General features: G+C 58.4%; 4 protein-coding genes and 1 long non-coding RNA gene across 6 annotated transcripts; 2 read left to right on the top strand and 3 right to left on the bottom strand.

Moving 5' to 3' along the window:
- Window positions 1–478: 478 nt before the first annotated feature.
- On the bottom strand, window positions 479–4,180 carry LOC129648778 (uncharacterized). Its single transcript, XR_008712863.1, has 3 exons — window positions 3,535–4,180; window positions 1,140–1,399; window positions 479–591 (listed from the first exon to the last, which is right to left on the bottom strand). It is a non-coding gene; the product is annotated as an uncharacterized LOC129648778 (long non-coding RNA).
- A 2,553-nt stretch (window positions 4,181–6,733) lies between these two features.
- On the top strand, window positions 6,734–9,399 carry DCXR (dicarbonyl and L-xylulose reductase). 2 transcript variants are annotated; one of them, XM_055575408.1, is made up of 8 exons: window positions 6,734–6,846; window positions 6,924–7,021; window positions 7,502–7,656; window positions 7,768–7,810; window positions 7,887–7,986; window positions 8,087–8,151; window positions 8,243–8,360; window positions 8,480–9,399. In XM_055575408.1, exons 1-8 carry the CDS (start codon window positions 6,795–6,797, stop codon window positions 8,581–8,583), a joined length of 735 nt encoding a protein of 244 aa, XP_055431383.1. In that variant the 5' UTR covers window positions 6,734–6,794; the 3' UTR covers window positions 8,584–9,399. The 2 variants fall into 2 exon arrangements, with proteins under 2 accessions (XP_055431383.1, XP_055431384.1); XM_055575409.1 differs by having other exon boundaries at window positions 8,466–9,399.
- Window positions 9,400–10,056: 657 nt separating this feature from the next.
- On the bottom strand, window positions 10,057–12,999 carry RAC3 (Rac family small GTPase 3). The gene is made up of 7 exons (XM_055575410.1): window positions 12,880–12,999; window positions 12,444–12,693; window positions 11,781–11,852; window positions 11,472–11,589; window positions 11,266–11,328; window positions 10,701–10,860; window positions 10,057–10,568 (listed from the first exon to the last, which is right to left on the bottom strand). The coding sequence occupies exons 2-7, from the start codon at window positions 12,476–12,478 to the stop codon at window positions 10,438–10,440; spliced, it is 579 nt and encodes a 192-aa protein (XP_055431385.1). The 5' UTR covers window positions 12,479–12,693; window positions 12,880–12,999; the 3' UTR covers window positions 10,057–10,437.
- A 134-nt stretch (window positions 13,000–13,133) lies between these two features.
- LRRC45 (leucine rich repeat containing 45) lies at window positions 13,134–20,928 on the bottom strand. Its single transcript, XM_055575413.1, has 17 exons — window positions 20,264–20,928; window positions 19,718–19,779; window positions 19,267–19,337; window positions 18,826–19,004; window positions 18,479–18,607; window positions 17,484–17,596; window positions 17,080–17,138; window positions 16,712–16,789; window positions 16,117–16,252; window positions 15,959–16,036; window positions 15,767–15,878; window positions 15,610–15,680; window positions 15,112–15,204; window positions 14,922–15,014; window positions 14,224–14,397; window positions 13,980–14,127; window positions 13,134–13,737 (listed from the first exon to the last, which is right to left on the bottom strand). The coding sequence occupies exons 1-17, from the start codon at window positions 20,481–20,483 to the stop codon at window positions 13,541–13,543; spliced, it is 2,013 nt and encodes a 670-aa protein (XP_055431388.1). The 5' UTR covers window positions 20,484–20,928; the 3' UTR covers window positions 13,134–13,540.
- A 187-nt stretch (window positions 20,929–21,115) lies between these two features.
- Window positions 21,116–24,794, top strand: CENPX (centromere protein X). Its single transcript, XM_055575411.1, has 5 exons — window positions 21,116–21,214; window positions 23,565–23,616; window positions 23,813–23,866; window positions 24,145–24,233; window positions 24,322–24,794. Exons 1-5 carry the CDS (start codon window positions 21,185–21,187, stop codon window positions 24,334–24,336), a joined length of 240 nt encoding a protein of 79 aa, XP_055431386.1. The 5' UTR covers window positions 21,116–21,184; the 3' UTR covers window positions 24,337–24,794.
- Window positions 24,795–25,947: the final 1,153 nt, after the last annotated feature.

Below are 25,947 nucleotides of genomic sequence, written 5' to 3'. Positions count from 1 at the left end.
GAGGCAAATTTGTTGACAGCTGTTTTATTATGGGAGGGGGTCTCCCATACACAATTTCATATGGAGAAGAGCCATGGGACCGTGGGGTCATCCTGAGTCTTAGCGGAGTCATTGGAAGCAAGTCCACCCAGGAGCAGTCAGTCTCTATGATCCATTTTGGACAGTGTCTCTTTAAGTGTCCAGTTAATTCATTCCACCATCCCAGAACTCTGGGGCCTATATGCAGTGTGTAGTTTCCATTTGATGTTTAAAGTTTTGCTTATTTGTTGTACTAAATCAGCTACGGAAGGCAGGCCATTGTCTGATCCAATGCTGGTAGGAATTCCAAATCTAGGAACTGTCTCCTATCTGCCTAAGCAGGCACTGGACTACTTCTGATGCTCTTTCAGTCCTGGTAGGAAAAGCTTCTACCCATCCTGAGAATGTACATACCATGACCAGCAGGTAGTGTTGGTGAGGTTTCATTTCAGTGAAGTCCACTTCCAGGTGTTCAAAGGAAGCCTGCCTTTTAGCTGAATCCCCAGAGGCTTCCATCTGTGCTGAGAGGCAGCATTGACGTGTGAGCAGGCGGTGCAGTTCTGAGATTCTGTCCTGCATAGGGAAGAGAGGCGGGGAACCAAAAAATATTTTTGAATTACCTCTTCCAGTTTATCATGGCCTAGGTGAGTCGCTTGGTGTGTTTGGCTTAGCAGAGTGGGTGCCAGTTCCTCTGGTACCAATAATTTGCCACTTGGCAATTCCCACCATCCCTTTTCAGTCTAGATGGCCCCTTCCGCTTTGGCTAGTTGGTTTGGGGCTTCACTGTATTTTGGAGAGTCCAGTGTTAGGTCAGGCAGCTCCGCCAATACAAGAGCTTTAATAGGGGCTTCACTTTTCACCCCCGAGCCCTCAACTGCTTGTTTAGGGGTTTTATCTGTCAGTCTGTCCCCGAGCCTGGGGGGTATCCTCTTTTTGATGTCCTTGGCAGTGTATGACTGCAACCACCTTTCTGGTTCCCAGGCAGCATCTAATAGGGTCACAATTTCTTCCTTATTTTTAATATCTTTTTCACTAGCTGTCAAAAGGCCTCTCTCCTTATACAGAGCCCTGTAATATGGCAAAAGCATACCTGAAATCTGTGTAAATGTTTGTCTTCTTACCTTTTGACAGCTGGAGGGCCTGGATTAGAGCATATAGTTCGGCCATTGAGCGGACCAGTGTGATGGCAGAGAGCCAGCCTCAACGATGGTTTATTCCATGACTACTGCATATCCCGACAGTCATTGTCCTTGTTTCGCCAGGCTGGTGCCATTGGTGTACAGGACCAAATCTGGGTCTGGGATTGGCCAGTCTCTCAAGACAGATCTGCTGGCATAAACTTCTAGGATTTCCTTGTAATCATGTGAGGGCCCACCTTCTCCTACAGGAAGGAGAGTGGCTAGATTCAGGGCCTGACAAGCCTCAGTAGTAACATGGGGGTTCTCACATAACAGTATTGAGTAATTGAGTAATTACTGGTATTGAGTAATCCGGGATGTCGACAGGTATTTATGGGGGCCCCCTCAGAGGAGAGTGTTGACCTCATGCGGGACTTTATGATCAAATCTTGGCCCAAAGTCAGCTTGGTTGTCTCCCAGACCAGTAAGACAACAGCAACAACTGTCCATAAGCATCGCGGCCACCCAGTGGCAACACTGTCCAGCTGATTAGAGATAAGTCACTGGTCTGTCCCATGTCCCCATAGTCTGGGACAGCACTCCCATAGCCACCGTGTCCTTTTCAGTCACATGAAGAGTAAATGGCTTAGCAAGGTCTGGCAGGCCCAAGGCGAGTGAGTCCTGATGTAATTGTATAGGGTTTGAGTTCTATTACCACTGGGACTTGTTTTGCAAGCCCGGGGCGGAGGGGTTGTCTTCTGCCCAGACCTAAGGGAACTGTTGAGTTAACTCTCTCTCTCTCTCTCTCTCAACTGTGTAGCCCATCCAGTTTCCCTTCAGGGAGATTGAGCAACCTCCATTCATCTTGAGGGATTACCGAGAGGGAGAGTAAATAGGTGGTTGAGCCCACTCAAAGAGTGTGTCTTTCATGGAGGGAAAGGTCACTTGTGCCCCCAATTTAGACAGCAAGTCTCTTCCCAACAAAGGCACTGGGCATTCAGAGATGTAAAAAATTCATGAGTCACTTGGTGCCCCACATCTGACATTTTTGGGGTAGGCTTGAGGCACAAAGGCTGCATTTATCACCATCTGAGACCCAGTGGCCTCTGGATCTATTGGTGTATAAACTCTATAGGCCTCGCATAGTCTTTCATAGAACTCAGAGGGTGATTCGCTTTCCCTTTGAATCACTTTGGAGGGTTTTGTGATACTCATAGCTTTTCTGGCCCCCCTTGTGAGGCCTTGTAAAATAGTTACCCGACATCTCTCCAGGTGGCCCCCCCTTCCTCTGTGTTACAGTCCCAGTTGGGCCTCTCATCAGGGGTGGCTAGTTCTGCCCACCGCTGCGCGTTTGCAGTACCCTCAGGTGCCATTTCTCTTAACCATTTTTGGCCTCAGTTAGGATCCTGTGTCTTCCCTCAGTGCTGAAAAGGGAGACTAGTAGTTGGATTATGTCATCCCATGTAGGGCGGTGGGTTCGAAAACTAGTCTCCATTAGCCTAATTATGACTTGTGGCTCCTCCGAGTACAGTGGAGTGTGTCTCTGCCACTTTAATACATCCGTAGAGGAAAATGGCTGGTAATAATAAGCTACAGGGGGTGGATGGTAGTGCCCACATGTGTCCTGAACCAGAGGTTATTGTAGCTCTCTGAGGGGCATCTGTAGTGGGCTTCTTTCCCCCTGCTCTTTGGTGGAGCGCAGCCTCTGACTAATTGCTGTGTTTTCTTCCCCCTTCCCATCAGTACGCACCAGAAGAGGTGGATACAATCTAGGAGGTCCACCTGAGGTGGAATTCTGGGGGCGTTGACCAGAGGTCTCCATCACTGGGATCGGAGCCTGCTGAAATGGCAGCTCTACGATCTCCAGGAGAGCTGGCAGAGGAGCAGCAGCTGCTGCAGGACCTTCACCTGGCCCTGGATTGGGCATTAAGGCGGCCTCTGGTCCTGGTGGAACACTGGGCGGTGGGCGTGTCATTCTCCAGTATGGAGGAGGGGTCAGGTCATCCCCGTCCAAATCCTGTAGAACTTCTTTTTTTTTTTTTTTTTATCATTAGTCAATTTTTGTGCCATTAATATTTTCCCTTCCCTTCTGGGTACAGAACCTTGTCCAAGTAGGAGGGTCTTGAGCTAACCCTAGCCATGAGTCAATATATGGATATTGATCCGGATGTCCTGGCTCTCCTGTTACTACTGTATAGACTGCTTCCACTATTTTTAAGTTCATGGTGTTCTCTGGTGGCCATCCTACTCCCATAGGGGGCCATTGGACCTCACAGAGTATGTGGAGGCGGTTAGGCTTCATCTTCACCCCATAGTCTCCTCCAAATCCCTTCTTTACATTTTTAATCCTGCACTCCAATACAGCTGCCTTAGATTAACTTCCTCCCATCTTGCTTACCTTCTCAGACTGTCTTCTACTTTTCCTTTTTGTTCTGTCTATGAAGTTCTTGGCACCATACGTACTTCTGATATTTCCACTCAATGAAACACTTAAATTGCCATTGGGGTTTCCTAATTGGGGTGAGAGGAGCCTTACTTGCCAGACCTCAGAGGGAGAAGGGGGATCAGCGTGTCTTCACCTGCCAGTCAACACTGCCAAACCAGAACACCACGTGGTCCAAAACTGTTTCTCCCTTAACTTTTAAGTCCATTCTGCCTTGGTGGGCTTGATCAGAAGCAGATGAAAACACAGATGTGTTAAATATCCCACATCCCAGGCTGTCTCCGGAAAAGCCAATTCATACTCACTTATGTGTCCCCCTCCTTCTAGCCTGATAATTCCGAGGGGTCAAGAATTTCACAGCAGATGGGACACCTCCTTGGGGAGGGCAGAATATAAGCACACAAAGACCAAGTTTTTCTCCTAACAATCTCCTGGCGATAGCTTGGTAATAATTTTCCCCAAGACAGCATCGACACTACCTCCTAAATGACATTCACAAATTTTCTTCCTAAGCCCTAACACGCTTGTCAACCTGCATACTAAGCAATCGCTCCCACCTGCCTATTCCAGGCTCCTGTGGGTCTGTGCTCCTTCTAGTCCTTCCCAGGGGGGTGATCAAGCTCCCTCTTCCACCTTCCCGGCTGTGTTCCTCCTCACCTGAGCGCTCAGTTCCCCTGCTGCCGTCCACTACCTGCTAACGTGAAAGGTCTGGGTGTTGAGGAGCAGAATCCTTCCAGAAGGGCAAGGCGCCTTCCCCCCTCTAGAAGATTCAAGCCGCAAGCCCTCAGAGTAGTCCCAAAGGGGACTTGTCTCCTCAAAGTGAGGAGTTTCCCAGCCAATGCACCAAATATAGCCACGCATTCCGGGAAACAAACTCCCTCAGAAGGACAATGCAGATAGTGGAGTGCAGGTTATTACAACTTCGGGCCCAAGGAAGAGTCTCCTCTTAGCCAAGGACCCTGACCAGTTTTTCTGAAAACCTTATATACCCTAAGTGTATGTGCCCAAACCCACCTCCCCAAATTCCCTGAAACTAGTCTGAACAAATGAAAAAAAAGATACAGTCAAAGTAGACCCATGATTCATATGCCTTAGGCCTAGGTAGTTAACAGGGGACAATTATCAATAGGCCTGTGGTCATACCGCAATACGCATAATAGAATTATGATTCTACTCAGTTACACAGATAATTAGGGTATTCTTTTAGGTGATGGAGAGTCTAGGTAGGAGCCCTAGGGCTCTTCCTTCCGGGGGCCTGGTTTTCCAGCTGGTATGTCATTTCCATAGATACTGGGCATCTAGCTCAAAGTCCACTGTCGGGCCCAAGATGGAGTCCTGCTTTCAAGATGGAGCCTGTTCTGTCTGTTTCCTCCTTCAATCCCACCATCATGATTATCTGGGTCATGAAGATCTTTTTTGGATAGTTCTTCTGGGTATTCTTGCCAGCTTTTCTTAATATCTTCTGCTTCTGTTAGGTCCATACCACTTCTGTCCTTTATTGTGCCCATCTTTGCATGAAATATTCCCTTGGTAGATCTCTAGTCTTTCCCATTCTATTGTTTTTCTCTATTTCTTTGCATTGATCACTGAGGAAGGCTTTCTTATCTCTCCTTGTTATTCTTTGAAACTGTGGATTCACATAGGTATATCTTTCCTTTTCTTGTCTTTCGCTTCTCTTCTCGCAGCTATTTGAAAGGCCTCTTCAGACAACCATTTTGCCTTTTTGCATTTCTTTTTCTTGGGGATGGTCCTGATCCCTGCCTCCTGTACAATGTCAAGAACCTCTAACCATAGTTCTTCAGGCACTCTGTCTATCAGACACAATCCCTTGAATCTGTTTGTTACTTCCACTGTATAATCCTAAGGGATTTAATTTAGGTCATACCTGAATTGTCTAGTGGTTTTCCCAATTTTCTTCAATTTAAGTCTCAATTTGGACCCAGAATGGTGTCCAAATCCTTTCTTTGTCCCCTGATCCTCTGGGAACCAGTTCAGTTCAGTTGCTCAATCGTGTCCGACTTTTTGTGACCCCATGCACTACAGCACACCAGGCTTCCCTGTCCAGCACCACATCCCGGAGCTTGCTCAAGTTCATGTCCATCGAATCGGTGATGCCATCCAACCATCTCATCCTCTGTCGTCCACTTCTCCTCCAGCCTTCGGTCTTTCCCAGCATCAGGGTCTTTTCCAAGGAGTCGGTTCTTTGCATCAGTTCTTCTTCAGGCTTATGCTGTTGCTGCTGCTGCTGCTAAGTCGCTTCAGTCGTGTCCGACTCTGTGCGACCTGATAGACGGCAGCCCACCAGGCTCCCCCGTCCCTGGGATTCTCCAGGCAAGAACACTGGAGTGGGTTGCCGTTCCCTTCTCCAATGCATGAAAGTGAAAAGTGAAAGTGAAGTCGCTCAGTCATGTCCTTTTGGCTTGTCCAAACCTTTCGCTCTAAGCAATACAAGTGAGCTTGCATGAGCTACTCCCAGGTCTGGGGGAGGGGAGCATGTGATCCTTTTAGCCAAACCTTTCTTCTCAGAAACAAAAAAAGGGTTAGCACTGCGTTCTCTTTCACCTTCTTTCCGGTAAAAATTACCATATTTGGTTTTATTGATTTTGTAATAACCTACTTGGCAGGGGGAAAAGGCTGCCGGGGCCCGCCAACCTTATTTCCCGCCGGGTTGAAGGACCACAGAGAAGGCAAAACTCTGCCTCACGGAGAAGGCAATGGCACCCCACTCCAGTACTTTGCCTGGAAAATCCCATGGATGGAGGAGCCTGGTAGGCTGCAGTCCATGCGGTCGCGAAGAGTCGGACACGACTGAGCGACTTGACTTTCACTTTTCACTTTCATGCATTGGAGAAGGAAATGGCAACCCACTCCAGTGTTCTTGCCTGGAGAATCCCAGGGACGGGGGAGCCTAGTGGCTGCCGTCTATGGGGTCACACAGAGTCGGACACGACTGAAGTGACTTAGCAGCAGCAGCAGCAGCAGCCTCACGGTCAGGCGAGGACCCTGTGTGTCTCTCCTCGGCCGCGCCCACTCCTTTCGGCCAATCGCCCCCGCTGGGAGACCACTATTTGAATATCCCCGCCCGCGGCAGGACACCAGCCTGCGATTGGCTCGCCGCGCCCCGCCCCTCTCCCGGCCCCGCCCCTCACCCCGCCCCGCGCCCTTCTGAACCCAGAAGCGCAGCTCAAGATTCGCAGTGTGGCTGCCGGAACATCATGGATTTGAGACTCGCGGGGCGCCGGGCGCTCGTCACTGGGGCGGGCAAAGGTGGGCCTGGGGAGGTGGCCGGGGGCGGGCAAAGGTGGCCGGGGATAGGTACCCTCACTCATCCGCGCTCCTCGCAGGCATCGGTCGCAGTATTGTCAAGGCGCTACACGCGGCTGGCGCCCGAGTGGTGGCCGTGAGCCGGACCCAGGCCGACCTGGACAGCCTGGTCCGCGAGGTAGGCGCCGCCCTGTCCCAGCCCAGAGGGCTGCATCGGGGAGCTGAGGGCGGCCCATCAGGGACACACGGGAGCTGGGCGCTGGGGCTCACCAAGGACTTTTAGCACCCCCGCCCCTCGCCGGACGCGCGGAAGAACGACGACTCCCCCTGGACTTAGGAGGAGGCAGAAATGGCTGCTTTGCTGGGCCAGAGGCGCTCTGGTGCTGGGAGGAAGTAGACTGGCTGGAGGCGGGGCTAGATCCCTGATCCTGAAGCCCCGAGTTGAGTTGCCCAAAGGCCAAGTTAACTCTCTCCCGACAGCAGCCTGGGAGCCCCAAGAAGGCGACTGGCTCCCCTGAGACCCCTAAGCCCCTACCCCTGGGAGACTGAAAGGTCACAAAAACACAGTCCCTCCCCCTTGAGTGGGAGGCCCAGCTGTAGCCTCTCCGGGGCATGGAGTCTCTGGTAGATGTGCCGCCTGACCACATAATATACACAGTGCCCCGGGGTAGAGACCGTGTGCGTGGACCTAGCTGACTGGGAGGCCACGGAGCAGGCCCTGGGAGGTGTCGGCCCTGTGGACCTGCTGGTGAACAATGCAGCTGTGGCGTGTCGACAGCCCTTCCTGGAGGTCACCAAGGAGGCATATGACATGTAAGCCGGGGTGGGGTGGGGTGGGGTGGGGTGGAGGAACGCCCGTGGGGAAGGGCTGTCTCCTGCTGCAGCGGCCTCAGTCCCTGACCAGGGTCTGTCCTGTGCCTCCAGGTCTTTCAATGTGAACCTTCGCGCGGTCATCCAGGTGTCCCAGGTGCGCTGGCTTCAGGGCAGGAGTGGGGGTTGCTGGGTGATGCCAGCCCTGCCTCATCCTTCTTCTGCGATTTCAGATTGTGGCCCGAGGCCTGATAGCTCGGGGAGCCCCAGGGGTCATCGTGAATGTTTCTAGCCAGGCCTCCCAACGGGGACTGACTAACCACAGTGTCTACTGTGAGTGAGCCCCGGCTGTGCCCTGTCCCCACTCCCACCCCCCGCCACCCCCCATCTGAGCAGGCAGCTCAGGCTCCACACATGCCGTCCCTCCTCACAGGCTCCACTAAGGGTGCCTTGGACATACTGACCAAAGTGATGGCTGTGGAGCTGGGGCCACACAAGGTGAGCCCCAGTGGGACACCTCCCATTGCCCAGTGCCTGTGCTCAGAGAGCCTCAGCCCACCGAGTTGACCCCCTGCCTGTGCCAGTGCAGATCCGTGTGAATGCAGTCAACCCCACGGTGGTGATGACACCCATGGGCCAGGCCGCCTGGAGTGACCCTCAGAAGGCCAAGGCCATGCTGGACCGCATCCCCCTTGGCAGGTTTGCCGGTGAGTTGGGCGGGAGCCCGGCTGGGAGTCACGCCAGTGGCCTGCTCAGGTGAGGGGTGGGAGGAAGGGACGAAGGGCAGCTCCTTTCATGCACGCCCTGAACAGCACCTTGCCCGCAGAGGTGGAGAACGTGGTGGACACCATTCTCTTCCTGCTCAGTGACCGCAGCAGCATGACCACAGGCTCCACTGTGCCAGTGGATGGGGGCTTCCTGGCTACCTAAGCCCCCCTCCATCCCCACACACCCCTGTTCCATGCTGAACCCACCTTTACCCCCATCCCCCTTCCCCATCTCTTCAGGAAACATGATTCTTCAGTCCAGCCTGCACACTCACACTTAGGCTGCAGTCATGTGGCCGGAAGATGCAAAGCTCAGAGCTGGGCATGGGGACGAGTCCCAGGTAGAGACACCCTTTCAGCTCTCATCCTGGGCCAGTGGCAGCCTGGCTGTCCTGCCAGAGATTTTCGGGCCTGGCTAAGTCCATGGCAGACATGTAGGACCTTCCAGAAGGCCAGCTTCTAAGGAGGGTAGTGAATTTGACCAAGGATGGCCTTTGGCCCTGTCCAGAGGCCTCTAGGGTAGAAGCGGTGGTGTTTTTAATGTGAATGTTCATTGGTATTCCTTAAGTCAGCGCAGAAAACAAAAGTGAGCTGAGCAGGCTGGAACTTCACTGCTTTGTTCACGGTTGAATGACTTCTTTGCCTAATCAGGTGGTGGTTTTCAGTTACTGAGAGAATATTCCCTCAGTGTTGTGAGTCCTTCACCATGTTCAGGGCATAGTCCATCGCAAGATCCAGCTGTAGAATTTGCCAACTTCCATGGTGACATATTCCCTCCTGTTTGATGTCCTTGAGGTGGAGCTGGCACAGAGATGTCTGTCCTCCACTTTTCCATGCTGTCCTCACCACACAGACACAAAAGGCTTACAGTAACCCAAAAGCACAGATAATAGTACATGTACAAATTGTTTAGGAAGTGATGGGTTTTGAGTATTTGTTAATTTCATTTTAAAATACAATTGATTTCAAGTTTATGTAATTCTTAACAGTGGTTACTTAATAACTCACTAGCAGAATTCCTGAAATCCAGCTGTCCACCCTCTGCACACCACTGCGGGGGAGCTGAGTGTCACTTAGCTTCATGTCACGGATCTGCCCAGAGTGGTGCCTTGCAGGCCCCAGGGGTGAAGTCCTAGTGACAGGCCGGGCCGCCCCTCACCTCCCGCCGTGTCTGCCCAGCAAACCCAAACTGTTGACCCGTCTGCCACCCCCTCCTGTCCTCTCCACACCTCCACAGCTGCAGGACGCCCTCCCTCTTGATGATGTGTCTTCGTGAACACTCAGTTGAGTGACCCCTGGCCTTGGCCTGGGCTCCACAGGGCCCCCTAGGGCCTGACTGCAGACTGTCCTGCGCCACCCCTGGGAGCTGCTGAGGGGTGCTGTGCCCTCCCAGAGGCCTGAGGTCAACACAGGAGGGGCTTGCTCTATCCAGAAGGGGCCAAGCACACTCACTCCCACTTTGATCTGGGTCCCTCCTGTGGAGACTGAGAGGGCTCAACTGGCCTTGGGCTGGGGGCGGGGAGTGTCAAGCTCACCTGCTCTGTACCCTTGGTTGGCAGGGGTTGGGGGCCTAGCACCCCCAGGGTGGAGGAGTAGGCAGGGAGAGACCCGGGCAGGGCAGGTAGTGAGTCGAGAACAGGAGATGATGAAGGTTTATTGTATAAAATAAGAAGGGGCTGCCCCATCGTGGGGCACAAGGACAGAACCCACCCCCCCAAAGTCCCTCATCTGGGAAGCCCATCCTGGGGCTGCCCCGGACCCGCGCCTACAGCCTGAGGGAGACCCTGCTCCCTTCTGGCCTCCAGTGGGGGCCAGGGGAGGCTGGAGCTGCGTCCCCACGAAGACGAGGCAGAGCAGACAGGACCCCACGGCCCCCGCAGCGCCCCTGGAGCAGCAGCCTCATCCCCATGCTTCTTCCCCTTCCCCACCCCCACCACTCCCCCACAGCGGACTCAAGGACACATCTCAACACAACAGATACAGGCAGGAGAGGGCTGCTCTTCCGGAAGTGGGGGCTCTAGAAGACCGTGCACTTCTTCCCTGGCTTTTTCACAGGGGGCGGGCAGAGCACAGCCCGAATGGCCTCATCAAACACTGTCTTCAGGCCCCGCTGGGTCAGCGCTGAGCACTCCAGGTACTTGACAGAACCTGGGATCGGCCAAGAAAGGGGGCAGTGAGGAGAGGTCATTGAAGGTGGGGGTGGAGCACAGGCTAATGCTGTGGCTCCCAGAGCACACTCCTCTCCTCCCTGCACCAGCAGGCCTGGACAGGCCCACTCACCAATCTCTCGGGCCATGGCCAGGCCCTGGGGGTATGTGATGGGTGCTAGCTTCTTGTCCCGCAGTCGCTCGATGGTGTCCTTATCGTCACGAAGGTCCAGCTTGGTGCCCACCAGGAGAATGGGCGTGTGCGGGCAATGATGCCGAACCTCTGGGTACCACTGTGGGAATGGAGGCTCTGATCCCTACCCCTTGGGGGCCTTGCCCTCAGCCTGGCCCAGAGCAGGCCACAGCTCTCAAGGGCCCCTTCCTTGTGCCTAGACCCACACTTAGCCCTTCTTGCTTCACAGGGCAACCATTAGGTCTGGTAAAGCAATGACCAAGAACAAAAATATGCTGCCAAGAAGCTTCCAAGCTCATCAGGGCGTCTCAGTCAGGGACCTCCTTTCTCTGAGAGCTGCACTCACCAGCCCTACCCCAAGAGGAATAGGTATCTCTTTTGCCTCCAAAGGACAATTTGCCTCTGTCAGGCCTTCAGGCAAGAGACCCTGCCTTGTAAGGACAAGTTCTCTGGGCAGTCTCCGCCCCTCCCAGGAAGACCAACCCGGCTTCCTGCCCTGCCCTACCTTGGCTCGAACATTCTCAAAGGAGGCTGGGCTCACCAGGGAGAAGCAGATCAGGAAGACGTCCTTGGGAGAAAGGGAAGGAAGGACCATGTGGGAAGGGTCAAAAGGCTCTGAATCGCCTCAGCCCCCAACACACACATGCACCAGGCCCTCCGGGCCTCTACCCAAGCCACCCAGCCCCTGCAAGCCCCACTGTGGTCCCCTACAGTTTGGGGGTAGGAGAGTGGCCGCAGGCGGTCGTAGTCCTCCTGCCCGGCGGTGTCCCACAGCCCCAGGTTGACGGGCTTCCCATCCACCATCACATTCGCAGAATAGTTGTCAAAACTGCAGAAACAGAGAGATCCGCCAGTGTTTGGGTTCTCAGTCTGCACACACCTGGAGCTCTGTCAGCACCTTGCTCCACCCCAGGACCCCAGACTAGGGCCACTTGGGCCCCACCTCGAAGCCCAGAGGAGCTTCGCGCACAGGCGCCCACACCCTCAGCTCCCCACCTCTGGACCCGCCCGCCTGCTCACACTGTGGGGATGTACTCTCCAGGGAAGGCGTTGGTTGTGTAGCTGATCAGCAAGCAGGTCTTCCCCACGGCGCTGTGGAGAGAGGGCGAGCCCACGTTGCTCCCAGGCCCACCTCTGCCCGCCGCTCAGCAAGGGCGGCCCCCTCCCACGGTCCCAGGGTGGGGACAGGGGTGCCTGCCCTGCAGATCCTTAGTGAACGAGGGACAGAGGAGGGGCACCAGGCAGGTGGGCTTTGGGGACAGAGTGGTGGGTGCGGGCTGCGGCAAGCCGCCTCAGAGCCCCAGGCAGGTACCGGGAGGGTGGCACCCGCTGAGGGTTCAGCCCAGGTGAGAGCCCTTGCCCCACCTACCCGGAGGCCGGGCGGGGCCGCGAGCAGCTGGCAGCATCAGGTGGGCCTGGGATGGAGGCCTGCGCCCGGCGAATAGCCGGGACCCCGCCCCACCACGTCCTCCCGCCCCTGCCCGGTCCCCGGGCGCCCACAGGCCGGTCGGGGGCGCATCCGGGCCGCCGCGCCTGGACCCCCAGCCGGGATCCCTGGCCCGTGCGCGCGCCGCCTCCTCCGCCCTGGCCGCGCCCCGGAGCCGCGCGCCCTGCCCGGGAGGATCCCCTGGGCCAACCCCGCCGGGCGAGCCCGGCCGAGCGGCCTCCGCACCGCGCACTCACCCGTCGCCGACCACCACACACTTGATGGCCTGCATGGGCGCGGGCCGGGCGGGCGCGGCCGCGAGCCGAGCTGCGGAGAAATGCCCGGCGCCGCAGCGGCCGCGGACCCGAGCCGAGCGCGGAGCCGAGCGGCCGGAGACAGCCGAGCGCTGCCGAGCGTCGGGCGCGGAGACAGCCGAGCGCGGCCGGCAGGGCGGGCGGGGGGCGCAGACCGGCCCCGAACCCGGGCCGACGCGCTTTGCAGAGAAACCTGGTGAGGGGCGGGACACAACGAACCCCTCAGCGAGTCTGAGCCCGGGCAGGCCCTCCCCGGTTCCCTGTGACCCACTTCATGGGGCAAGGGCAGCGCAGGCAGGCGGCTCCCAACCACCTGGACAGGTTGCGGTCGGTAGGCACAGGGTTTCTTCGAGGCAGAGTACCGCCTGGGCCCACCTACCCTCCAACCAAAAGGCAGCTGGTGAAAACTCGGATGTTTGCTGTCAGTCACCAGAGACCCTCAAGGCCGGCAGCCCGCTGTGCCCACATCCCCTCCTGTCCGCTGCAGTAGCCAGACCATCCCCACCTGGTAGCAGTTATAAGGGGTGACCCAGCCACACCTGGAGGGCTGGCCTTTCCTGCAAGGCCCGGGCTTGGGAGCACAGACTGATGTGGGAGAAAGGCACTGGAACCAAAATGTATCACAAAGTGCAAAATTCTGTATTTCAAAATACCCTGGGGTGAGCAGTTGGGCCTGCAGAGCTCCTGCTTGTGAAAGGTGACTGCACCACGGTGGGTGGGGCCGGGAGAGCTCACACATTGCTCCTCCCTTCTTGGGTCTGTTCTCAGGCATGTCACTCCCTGTGATGGGGATGACAGAGTGGGGAAGGCCCTCTTGGCCAGCCAGCTTCTGGACCACCCCAACCACCCAGACAGGCACCCTGGTTGTCAGCTGCGGCTGTCCTGCTCTCAGATCCTGCCCAGCACTGATTTTCCACGTTACTGGCTGTAGACTCTGCGCAAAGAGCCCAGACTTGCCAGTGGCCTGTTCCTGGTGAAGAAGGGAGGGGCAGTCGTCAGACACATGTCCGACCTGCCGCTCTCAGACTTTCCCTGCCCCCTCACTTCTGGGGGCTCAAGGTCCTCAGGGGGGACCCTTGCACATAAGCCAGGACAGCATTTTGCAGGAAGCTGGCCCTTTGGGCCTCCTCATCCCGAATCCGGGCGATCTCAGCCTCTTTAAGGCGAAGCTTCTCTCGGAGAGAGGCATTCTCGCTCTCCCTGTCCAGCAGCGCCTCCCGGTGGTCACTCGCGATCACTGCAGGAGAGGAAGTTCAGTGAGGAAGCGGGCCCCGGAGGTCCACAGGGGGCTGGTGGGGTGGGGTTTGCTCAGGGTCCTCTGGGCGTACACACACCCAGCCTCCCGAACCAGCACCTCCCGGAGCGAAGACCTAGGCCAAGCTCAGCTCTCCCGGCCCACCTCCTCCTCCTGTGGGATGTCCTAATAAGAAAGGCCCTGCAGCGATGCCAGGGGCTGGGGGGACCTGGGGCTCAGCTCGCCTTTCAGCTGGCGTTCCAGGGCCGCGGCCTTCTCCTTCAGTGCTTCCTGGGCCGTCAGCTCGGCCTGCAGGCGGCCATTCTGCTCTTGCAGCTCCAGCCGCACCCTCGTCACCTCAGCTACCTTTTCTTGGTCCTTGTTGCTCAGCTCCTGCCAGGCGAGGAGGGGTGAGTGTGAGGTGGTGGCTGGGGTGGGGGTGGGGGGCGGTCCAGGGGCACCACCAGGAGCCCTCAGTGTCCCAGCTACCTGCTGCAGCTCCTCCAGGCGCCGCCTCAGGCTCTCCACCTGCATGCCCAGCTGGCTGGCCCGCGCCTGGGCATCGGCCACCGTCTGCTTCTGCTGCAGGCAGGTGCTCTGGACCTCGTCTCGTGCCTGTGCCAGCAGCCGCAGCTTCTCCTCCAGGTGAGCCTGGTGCTGCTGCTGTGGGCCCAGGAGAAGGACAGGTGAGCTGCTCTCTGGCCTGTGGCTCTGAGCTCCTGTGAGGAGCGACCCCTGTCCCTTCAGGCTGAAGGGAGCTTATATTTGCAATGTGGAAACCACTTTGTCACTACAGTTAACACATGCCTTGTTCTGAATGGGCTCAACTCGAATGAGGAGCCTCCCCCATGTGCCAGGCTGACACCATCCTGCCGTCTGGCGCCCCGCTTCCACCAAGTGGTCACAGGCTGCACATTTGGGACAAACCCCTTCCCCAGCATGGGGAGGGAGCACACTGGCTTTTTGCAGGGGGGCTGGAGGTGGTACTGATGGGCTGAGTGTCCTCGTCTGGCTCTTCTGCACCCCTGGAACTCCTGTTCCCTTGTCCCTCCCACAGAGCCGGGAGACAGCCTTGGTCATGCCCACTTAAGCCCGAAGGGCTGTGCAAGCCCGGCAGCTCATGCCAGCCCCTCAGTGCTCTCTCCCCGGTGGGTGCTGCAAGCAGTGTGCCATGACCCTGCGCTCACCTCCTCCAGGCGGACTTGGTTCTTGGCCTTGATGAGCTCCTCCTCGGCTTGGCTTCGCTCACTGAGTGCCGCGGCCTTCACCCGGCTCAGCTCCTACACCACAGACAGTAACTGCTGCAACCATCCTCGGTCCTTGCCCGGGGACCCCTTCTAGGCACACCCAGCCTCCCGAGCCTGGCACCCAGCTCACCTCCTCAAGGGACAGCCGCGCAGCCTCCAACCTCTGCACCCTCTCTTGCATGGCCCTCTCGCTGTCCTCCAGGTGGCGAGTCATGTGCTCCACCTGCCCAGGTGCGGGCGGGGACAGGGCTGGCAGTCTGGCCCCCCAGGTTTCCCCTCCTGGGATCCCCACCCTGGGGGGGCAGATGAATCTTGGGGACCCTGTTCCTTCCGAGTGGAGGCCTCCCCAAGTGGCTTCGCAGGAAGCTAGGACGGAGGGCAGGTCCCAGTGCTGCACCCCAGGTGGCAGCCTGCACTGTGGCCCGGGCACAGTCAGTCAGGGTCCCTTCTAGAAACCGGTGGGGAGGGTTTGGGTCTGACATCTACCGGGACTGTCATCAGCAGCCCAAGGTTATTGAGGGAAGCCCGGCCAGGAGTCTGCCTTGGGAACACCGTGCCCCACTGAGATGTCTGCAGGCCCCGGGGGAGCGGGGAGGACAAAGCCCAGATGACACAACTGATAAGGCACCTCCTTGAAGCGCAGATGTTCCGCGTCCTCCAAGCTCTGCCGGGACCTGTTCTTCTCCAGCTCCAGGCGTTCTGGAAGCACAGGGGAGGCGTGTGGGTGGGACTCCTCAGGGGGCCCCTGGTTCCCAGGCCCCAGCAGCAGGCCTGGGTATGCTGACCTTCAGCCTGGATGGCCCGCATCTTCAGCTCAGCCGTAGTGTTGGTCAACTCCGTTTTGGTCAGGAACAGCTGCTCCTGCTGAGATTTCACCTTCCGCTCCAGCTCATCCACCTGCAAAGTCGGCACGGAGGGAGGAAGCTTCGTTCTGCTTTCCCGAAGCCCCAGGGGCTGGCCCCACCCCCACCCCATACCTGGTTTCGCAAAAGCAGGTTCTTTTCATTGGCAGCAGACAAGTCTCTGAGGAGCTTAGACTCCCGTTCTGCAGCTTCCTGGGGGTAATACGGCAAAAGGGCGTCAGTGGCCCTCTGCCACCACGCACCCCCGGCCTGCCCACCCCACACCCACCCACCTGCTGCTCCAGCCTGTGCTCCTTGGCCTGCCTCTGCGCCAGGCTCCGCTGTTCCTGCTCTGTGGTGGCCAGGAGCTCCCCCAGGTCCTGGGCCTTCTGCTCCGACAGAGCCAGGGCGGCCTCCGTCATCTGCAGTCTGTAAGGAGAGAAGGGCCAGCACCGCCCCAGCCGACCTCTAGCCTTTGCTAAGGTCATTCTTGCCAGGCCACTGCCCCCGCTAGTGCCCCTTGAGCTAGTCTAGGCTCCTCAGAGACTTGTCTGCTGCCAGTGAAAAGAACTTGCTTTTGCAAAACCAAGTAAGGGGATGGTGGGGGGGTGGGACCAGGCTTCTGAGGAGCCTGGGATGGGGCTTGGGGAAAGTGGACGAAGCTTAACCTTCCCTCCCTCAGTGCCCAGCGCCCAGTGCCTGGAAGCGGATGGGTTGGAGCTCCTCCCAGAAAGCCTTCTCAGTAACTACCCTAGCGGTTTCCCTGACTTCCTTTGTGCAGTGGAACTTGAGTCCCTATTAGGATGGTCCTCCTCTGCCCTGTGGGCAGGTCTCTAAAGTGTTCTGAAACCTCCTCATACTCCCATCCTGCCCTCTGCCCCTCCTTACTTGGCCTTGAGGGAATTGATGATGGAATGCCTCTCGTTCAGGGCTTCCTGAAGCTGCCCCACACGTGCAGCTGATGCCCTGTGGACAGAGAAGAGGGTCCGAGGGGCCCAAAACCGAGTCGTCTGAGCCCCCCTCGAAGCAGCTGCTGCCCCTCATGCTCACACAATGCCCAGGTGCGGGCTAAGGCAGTGTTCAGTGGAGCCTCGAACCCTCCAGCCAACTCCCTCAGGAAACACAGCCTACATCCTTGTCCGTGGGGAGAGGACCAGGTTCACACGTTTGGTCACTCCAAGGCCAGAGCCAGGACCTGGACCCCCAGGTTCCCCCACTGCACTGCCGCCCTGCCCTGGACCCAGGGCCAAGCTCACTTGCTGCTCCTGGCCATCTCTTCTCTCTGTCTGTCGATCGTCTCCATCAAGTCCAGAAACTGGGGACAGAGCCAGGCAGAGCCCATCAGGGCCCAGAGCCTGCTCACTCCCCACGGTTGGCAAGAAAGGAGGCCGACATTTACTGAGGCAGCAGGACACCAAGGAGCTGAGCCTCATCCAAGGAGGGGGTGGCTGCCAGACAGGGAGGCCCAGAGGGGAAGCCCACCCACCCAGCTGAAAGGCATCAGAAAAGAGGCTGCCTCTCGGGCCTAGGTACTGGCTTCTTGGAGAGGCTCCAGGGCTCAGAGGGAGGAAGAAGGCCATGGCATGGGGGCTGAGGGGGGCTCTGTCCACACAGCCAGGGCGGGGCGAGGCCCTGCAGTCAGAGGCAGCGTTGTCCTTACCTGCTTGGACTTCTCTTCCCGGAGGTGCCGCACCTCCTTGCTGAGCACCTGGGCACGGGCCTGACTCTCCCGGAAGACGGTCTGCCGGTCCTGGTTGTGGTCCATGGCTTGCTCTGTTGGAAAGAGCGAAGTTGTCTCCTGAGGGACTGAGCCCCAGGAGTGGCCAACGGCCAGCCCATCCCCATGTCTTAACCGCACAGATCAGACCGCTCAGTGCACTAGCAGGCGAGAGGCTCCGAGGCGGTGGGGATAGGGGATGGGGCAACAGTGAAGCGAGGAGCCCGGGAGGCACCTGTTGGGGGGGACAGGCACACAGGAAGAGGTGAAAAGGTTGTTCAACTGTCACAGAAGGTGGGCATTTGGATTCTGCCCCAAAGGTTAAAAGCCAATATGTGACTTTTTAGAGGTGAATGTCGTGCTCAGCTCCCATGTTCTGGAAAGATCCAGGCAGCATTTGGAGAGGGGCCAGCCAGAAGCGGCCACGCTGTCAACTGGGGTGACTCAGAGGCAGGTGCAAGAACCAAGAAACAGGAGAGGACATGAGTTGGGCAGACTCAGGAGGTGGTAACCCCACACTAGATTCCAGCCCCAGCTTGGGCCCTCAAGGGGCTGGTGCTGCCGGTGGAACAAGTTGCCATGGGGAGTGGCAGAGTGCTCAGCAGGCCTGGGATGGAGGAGTGGAGGGTCATGACGGAAGGGACCGTGGTGTGAGGAGGGGACCGTGGTGAGCCTGGGCCGTTGGCACTCTGCGGGCTCCCACCTCTGCCCTTTCTTCCTTGGTGCCTGCTTCCCACTCCCTCTGTTTCTAACACTCTACCATTGTGATGCCTTTATGGTTCCAGCCCAAGCTGCCCCTCCCTCGGTGGGTTCTGGCCCAAAGGTTAAAGGCCAAAATGTGACTTTTAAGGGGTGAGCCAGCTGATCCGTCAACAGGGAATCAGCTCTATGCCCTGCTTCAAACAGTGCAAGTTGCCAGCAGCCCCATGTGCCCATACCCACGGCTCTGATGATGTCGCCCGGGATGTTATTCCCAGCCAGCTCCAGCTTCCACAGGGTTCTGTTGCTGGGGAGACAGTTCACCAGGGCGCGGCCCCCAAGGAGGCCAATGTGATTCCAGCGCAGGTCTGGAAGGAAATGTGGTGTTACCAAGGGTGGGAGGGCTGGCCTAGCCCAAGACGCTGGTACTTCCTGTGATCGGCCACAGATCAGGAGCCCAGCTCAGTGTGCGCCTCCTCACCACCCCCTCCCTTCTGGACAGGACAGAGGAAGCATTGGGAGGGCTGAGATGCAAGACCTCCCTGCCTGCCCTGAGGATGGGGAAGGCCAGCACTGGCAGCCTCACCCAGTTGCTGGAGGCTGGCATTGCTCTTCAGGGCCAGGGCCAGCTCCTCGGCGCCCTTGTGGTTGATCTGGTTGTTGCGGAGGTCCAGCTGCCGCAGGGCGCCATTGGCTGCCAGGGCCCCGCAAAAGGTGGCAAAGGCTTCATCCCATGTGCCCAGGTTGTTCCACTCCAGGGTGAGGCTGCAGGAAGTGTGGACGTGAGGTGCATAGCTCAAAGGGCATCCTCCTCCCATGGGATCCAGTGGGCTCAAGGAGGAGCACAGGCTTGGGGTGTCTCTGGCAGAAACTGAGTAGCTTATACCCACCTTCCCCCCACCAGAGAAGACTGGCATGAAGGTGTGAACTCTCATGTTGAAGAAAAATGTCCCCTGGAGAGCCAACCCAGAACCACAGAGAGAGCAGGGGCTGCAGGGAGAGCTGGGGGCTGGGACTGCCACCCTACCTCTGAATGGACTTGTTCTGTCGGAGGAGTTTTGCCAGTGCCTCGGCCCCTGCTGCTCGAAGGTTATTGCCCTAGGACAGGAAGAGGCCATCCAGTCACTCCCCGGTGTCCTGGGCTGGGCTCTGAATACCCTGGTCAGGCAGCGGGTGAGGCCACGGTGAGCTCTGGGCAGACGTGTGGCTCCTTTCAGATTCTGCCTTCCCTGACCAGAGTGGCCTTCTGATGCGGGATCTTTCAGTGTGCTTGTGAGAATGCTCTGGAACTCACATTTCTGCCCTCAGAATACCAGCACACGTGCATGAGACCATGAGAAAAAGGTGTGGAGCCTGTGTGCCCAGAGCGCTTACAGACATGGTCTCTGGCCACCGTGCAGACTCCTGGTCGCTGGGACACCTGTATCTTCTCTACTCCTGCTCTCAGGTGGCATGCCCCTGAGTGCAGATCCACCCACCTTGAGATCCAGAAACCGCACGGCAGTGTTGACACATAGCCCCTGCAGCAGCAGTGTGGCCCCTGTAAGAGAGCAGGGCAGTCACTCCCCACCCCTGGCGGCTCCATCTTGGGGCAGCTCCCCGGGCACAGGGGAAGGATGGCTGTCCACGTGGCCCCCACTTCTGTGTCAGGTTTGAAACAGCTTCCAGGTGCCGAATCAGGCTGCTGACCCTTGTGCTCATCAGCACGGCGGGACTCTCCTAGGCTGGGGGATGCTAAGGGCTTTCCCATTAAAAAGAGAAATCGCCTTCTGCGCCCAGGTTTCCAAAGGGGTTGCTTTAATGACAGTGAAACTGAGAAACTTCACCAAAAATAAAAAAAGAGATCAGGTGGGACAGGGTTCTTTGCTAGAGGTGCCAAGCACCAAGGACTGGGGTATATGTAGCTAACAAGCAGCAGTGCAAAAGCAGTCAGGGGAGGTGGCCCTGAAGCAGAGGGCTTGAACCCAGCCCCAACTCTGAAGTTGCAAGGACTGCCCTGGGCGCTGCCAGCCCTTGGTGCCCACCTTCCTCACTCAGCATGCAGTCACTCAGGATGAGCTCCGTCAGCAGTGACTCCTTCTGCAGCAGCTTGCCCAGAGCCCTGCAGGTGTCCACTGTCAGGCTCTGTGTGGCCAGGTCCAGCCGGCCCTGCGGCAGCTGGTGCAGTTGCTGTAGCACAGTCTCCTGGGGTTCTGTTCCACTCTCCTTGCACAGCCGGCTGTAGGCGCGCCGGAACTCCTCCATGTCCCTGGAGTGCAGGAAGGGCTTCCCCCAAAATTCCTAGACAGGACTCACCAGAAACCAGCTGGAGCCAGGAAGCCAAGGAAAGGCAGTAGGGCAGGGCCTCTCCCATGGGGGCCTACAGAGACCCCGGCAGCTCAGTGGGGTCACAAAGACCCTAAGTCCTCAGCAGGCGAGGAACAAGGAACAGACTGAGTTGGTCCAACAGGCAGGAGGCCCCAGGAGGGAGGAGGGAAGAGGCAGGTGATGTTCAGGGGACGGCAAGAGCCGGGGACCGAGAAGTTGGGCGTCCTCGGGGGCGGAGCCTCCAGCGGCAGAGCCTGTCCGGGCGTCGGACGTACCCCTGGGCCCCGGGTCCAAAACCCTAGCCCTCGTGCAGTTGACCCCGGCTCTTTCGCCGCAGGTGTACGCGGCCTCCGCGCGCCTCAGTATCCAGGAAGAGCAGGGCGCGCCAGGAAGGCGTAGAAACTACGACTCCCAGGAGGCATTGCGGAGGAGGGCGTTCACCACGGGCCAATGAAGGCGAAGGAGCGGGCGCGCGCGGCGGGCCCATTGGTTGGCGGTGCGAGGGCGGGGCTCCGGGAGGCGCGCTCTGGGCCGATTGGCTGGCGGCTCGGGGGTGGGGCTCCAGAGGGCGCGCTCAGGGTTCATTGGCTGGGGTGGCGGGGGCGGGGCTCCAGAGGGAGCGCGCTTTTGTGGCGGTCATGGAGGAAACCGGAGCCGTCTTCCGGAAAGTGAGAGAGGGTGTGCTGGCTGGGCGGGCTGGGAGTGGCGGGCGAGGTTTCCGCGGCTGGGGGATGTGCACGGGCCGGCGGGGACGCTGTGGCTCCGGCTCCCTGCCTGATTCACGTGCGGGTCCTGAGCCGGCCCCCCCGCTGCCATCTAGGGTGAGCCGGTTTCCAGAATCCGGCAATGACCCCCATCCCGAGCGCCCTTCGTCCTCCGTGGTCCGGTAGCAGAAGGTTGAATAGGCGCCCTGGTCTGTGGCCAGACGGAGGGGGTCTGCAGAAATCGCGCAGGGGTAGGTGCTGGCACAAATGCAAAGAGGCTCAGAGAGGAGCCTGGGCCGCCCTGCCCCTCGCCCCGCGGCTACGGGAACGGCAGGACTCTCCACCCTCAAGGGTTTAGCGTAGAGCACAATGCGGCCCAGCTCGCTGGTAGTCTCGGCTGTGTATTCTAAAGCTTCTTTTTGGCCTTTTTCCTGTCACGCCAGCCCTGTGCTTTGCGTCTTGATTTAGCCCGGCTGGCTCTACGAGTGCTCTTCTTAGCAACACACCCAGCAGTCAGGCACTGGATATGCACCAGACATGAATTAGCCTGTGTAATGCTCAACACCCTAGGACATGGGACCTAGTACTGTCCCTACTTGCCAGTGGGAGAAATCAGCAGAACTAGGGTCAAACCCAGGCCATCCACTTCCAGAGTAAACCCCTTTGCTCTGCACCTGGCGAGTGCTGCTCTGGGTGGATGGATAGGGAGGCCTGCCACCTCCCATACACTGCTGGCTATGAGTGATCTCTCACTTTGATACTCTGCCTTAAGGTTAGAAGACACTGAGCCCTTGATGTCAGGCCTTTGTGAACCTGGGGCGGGAAGGAGCATCCCAGCCCCTTGTGAGCGCTGCCTTGTCCAGCCTGTCCTTAGCGGGGATTTTCGCTCTTTATCACCAAGAGCTGGGGTTGTGGCCATTATCCATGACCAGGGCTGTCCCCGTGAGGGTGACAGGGAGGAGAAGGGGTTGTGTTGCCTCCACACAGTGGGACAAAGGCTGACCACGTCCCAGGTCCCATCCTCCCCTCTGCAAGTTTAGGGAATCTCTGCTCCCAGCTGGTGTTGATCCCGTTGTCACAACCACCCCATGCAGCTGCCCCCCAGCAGCAATCTGACTGATTTAGCTCTTCGCCTGGGTCTGGGAGCTGGTGGAGTGGTAGAGCCTTCTGGGCCCTTCCTGGTATTTTCCAGGTACACAGGCTTCCCCGGTGGCTCACTTGGTGAAGAATCTGCCTGCGATGCAGAGGACCCATGTTCAGTCCCTGGGTTGGGAAGGTCCCGTGGAGAAGGGAATGGCAACCCACTCCAGTATTCTTGCCTGGAGAATTCCATGGACAGGGAGCTGGCAGGCTACAGTCCATGGGGTCATCAAGAGTGGGACACCGCTGAGTGACTACCACTGCAGGTACACAGCGAGTAGGACCAGCAGGTGGCGCCAGGCTCCCGTGGTCACAGCTGGAAGGGTGAAGCTGCCTCAGTGCTGCCCAAGTGACCTGTGGCAAGCTCTTCCCCTCCGGATCTGGGTCTCCGGCAGGGTGCACTCCCTCCCCTCTGCTCTCCAGCTTTGCTGAGCTGCACTGGGTGAGGCAGTGCCATCTCCATGGCCAAGGCTGGAGGCCTGGTGGGTCCTTGGCTCACCTCTGCACGACACCTGGCTTCTGGGCACCCACTGCTGCTGGCCTACCTCCCCAGGCACTCTGCGGGCTCCTCATTCACAGCTCCTTCCAGCTGGTCCCTACCCTCAGCAACCTCCCTGGGTCCTCTACCTTGACTGCCCATTGACAAAGGAGCCTGGCTCCTGCTCAGCTCTGGGGTTCTCACAGTACCCTTCCCCATTACAGGAAGATACCCTTCTCCGTGCTGTGCTGTAGGCCCCAAGGAGGGACCTGGGATGGAGCTGGCGCTGTGCTCAGAACAGGGTCTGGCAAAGCCAGGCAGTGTTAGTGACATGGGCAGGCCTGTGAAGGGGCCCACTGTAGGGAAAGCAACTGACAAGAGACATCTTGTCAGAGACATCTGGGGGCAGGAGCACAAAACCACCCTGGATACCATGAGGACTGGAGCCCCAGAGCAGTGGACAGGCACCTGGGCTGCTCCCTCGTATCTGCCACACACATCTGATTTCTGGCTCTCCTGGAGACATTCGCAGGGAGATATCCCCCCATGCCTAGTCCTCCACCCTGGGGAGACCCAGCCCCACAGACAGCATTTCCAGCTGGAAATTATAACCCCGTCCCATCCGCAATGAAATGACGAAAGGGTCAGCAGGAGGGGTGGGGGAAACGGCTCACTGACGTGCCCTCCGTTCCCCAGGAGCTGGTGAGCAAACTGCTGCACTTGCACTTCAAAGACAAGAAGACCAGAGGTGTGTGAGCCCGGGGCAGGGTGGTGCTGGGACCCGCGCGGCAGCTCTGCGGGAGCCAGGGCCTTGGGGAGGGCTGGGTGGACCAGACAGAGGGCGGCGGTCACCAGCCTGAGCCTGAGCCTAGTCCTAAGCGGTGAGGGCGGAGTGGGGCAGCAGGGAGAGTGCATGCTTGTAACCTGCTCCCTTCGCCTTGCAGTCAGTGGGGATGCGCTGCAGCTTGTGGCCGAGCTGCTCAAGATCTTCGTTGTAGGTGAGCAGAGGGACTCGATAATGTCCTCTGGGTCCCACCCAGGCTTGTCTGGACCATTCGTGATCCCTTTCATTTTTCAGTGAGGCTATCAAGACACCTTTTTCCCATTTTCCCACAAGCACCTTATCCCTGAAAATTTCTGTATTTCAGAAGCCCCAGCCTCAGTCTTCTGAGCTGTCAGCTGGCACAGGGGTGGGGAACAGCCAGGGCTGGCCCAGGGGGCTTGGGTTCAAGCCCCCCCAGCTCTCTCTACCTTTCTTCCCCCGGCATCACGGCAGAAGCGGCCATCCGCAGTGTCCGGCAGGCCCAGGCAGAGGGCCTGGCCCGTGTGGACGTGGAGCAGCTGGAGAAGGTGCTGCCTCAGCTGGTAGGTGGGCCTCCAGGAACAGGGCCTGGGCCGGGAGCGGGTGGGTGGCCCACACCCATAAGGCTCTGAGTGTGCCTCTCCCCCACAGCTTCTGGACTTCTAGGGTTTCGACCCTCACTGTGACCACCCATTGGGAGCCGTGGCCTCTGGCTGCAGACACGACAGAAGCCGCTGACCCACAACGTTCTCCTCCAGCTCCCAGCAAACCACCCCTCTTCCCCAGGTCATCCCTTCTGCCTGCTGCTGACGGCCAGGACACAGCATGTGGAGGGGAGGGGTTGCTGACAGATCAGGTGCCAGGTGCCCACCCCACTCCCCAGGGCAGCCAGGTGCCCACCGGTGTGAGAGAAGCACTTGGTCACTAGGAATCGGGTGCGGGAGACCCGCCCGCCTGAACAGGTAGCCCATCTGTCCTCCACAAAATGGTGTGGTTCTGCCACTGGGTCCAGAGCTAATGTGTCAGCTTCTAGCCATCTGATACTCCCATCAAAAGATGCTTCCCTGAGCTATATATTTGTTTTCAACAAAGCAACATCAATAAATCAGAGCCACCTCCCCAGGCACAGCCTCCTGTTGCCATTAATCACCCAAAGTCAAGTTGCTTCAAAGCTGGGAGAGGACAGAGTAACAAAGAGCATGTGTGAGTACCCTGCCGTGGGCCGGGCTCGAGGGGCTATGAAATCGGAGCCCTCACACGTGTGGCTGCTCGCCTGGGATGGTGCCTCTGCCATGGGGCTGCCGTGGGCGTGGGGTGCCACCGACCGGCGGGGATGATGCCCAGGGCTGTTTGGGAGGGAGAGGGGTCACGCCAGTGGAAAGGACCACTGCCCCCAGGGCCCAGGCCAGGCAGGTCAGGGCTGTTCAGGACCTGTTAGGAGCCCAGTTAGGAGGCTTGGCTGCCCTCTGGGGCCCAGCAACCACCCCCCTACCCCCCCAGCACCTACCTCCTATTAATTCTGAAAGCTGCCTGGACTTGTCAACCTAGGATTGAAACACCCCGAGGGCTCTGGGCTCAGTGACCTCGGAGTCAGGACTCTCATGGAGCAGCGGGATCTGGCCTGCTGGGGAGGGACATCTGCCCGACTGCCATGGGCACCCAGGAGCCCTGCCCCCTCCCCCAAGGGTGGCAGAGGTAGGGGGCCAGCCCGCTCGCCCTCCCTAGTTTAGCCCCACTGGCTCCTTCCTGCACCCGTTCCCCGCCTCTGCCCCCCATCTTCCTCTCCCCCCTCCCACAGGGAGTCTCAGGGCTTCAAAGCTCTGGGCGCATGTGGAAGTAATTAGACCTGAGGGGAGAGGCTGGCGACAAGTGCCAGGGCCCGTGCCCCCCCTACAGCCACTTTGAAGTGCACTCAGACGGTGGGGCGGGCAGGCCCCAGGAAACCCCAGGCCGCCCTGCCCGCCCCGCCCTCCGGGGGTGGAGGCAACATCCTCTCTCCTGTCAGGGGCTGGGGGCCCGGCCTGAGCTGCAGCCAAGCGGTCGACGCCCGGAGGCCTTTCTCCCCAAACTCGTGTCCTCCACAGAGGGGGAGCTGTTAATGTCAGTGAGGTTCAAAACCAAAGGGCAGGCAGTTCAAGGAAGACACCTGTGTCCTTAACAAGAACAAGCCCCGGCAAGCAGCCTCTGGGCTCATGTATCGCCATCCAGCTAGGCTGGGGGCCTGGGGCTGGAAGCTTGGCACAGAGCGGAGGACCGAAGGATCCTCCCCTGGAAAAG

Source organism: Bubalus kerabau, chromosome 4, assembly GCF_029407905.1.
Source record: "Bubalus kerabau isolate K-KA32 ecotype Philippines breed swamp buffalo chromosome 4, PCC_UOA_SB_1v2, whole genome shotgun sequence".
Classification (NCBI taxonomy): Eukaryota; Metazoa; Chordata; class Mammalia; order Artiodactyla; family Bovidae; genus Bubalus; species Bubalus kerabau.
This window is presented reverse-complemented; position numbering and strand designations above follow the sequence as displayed.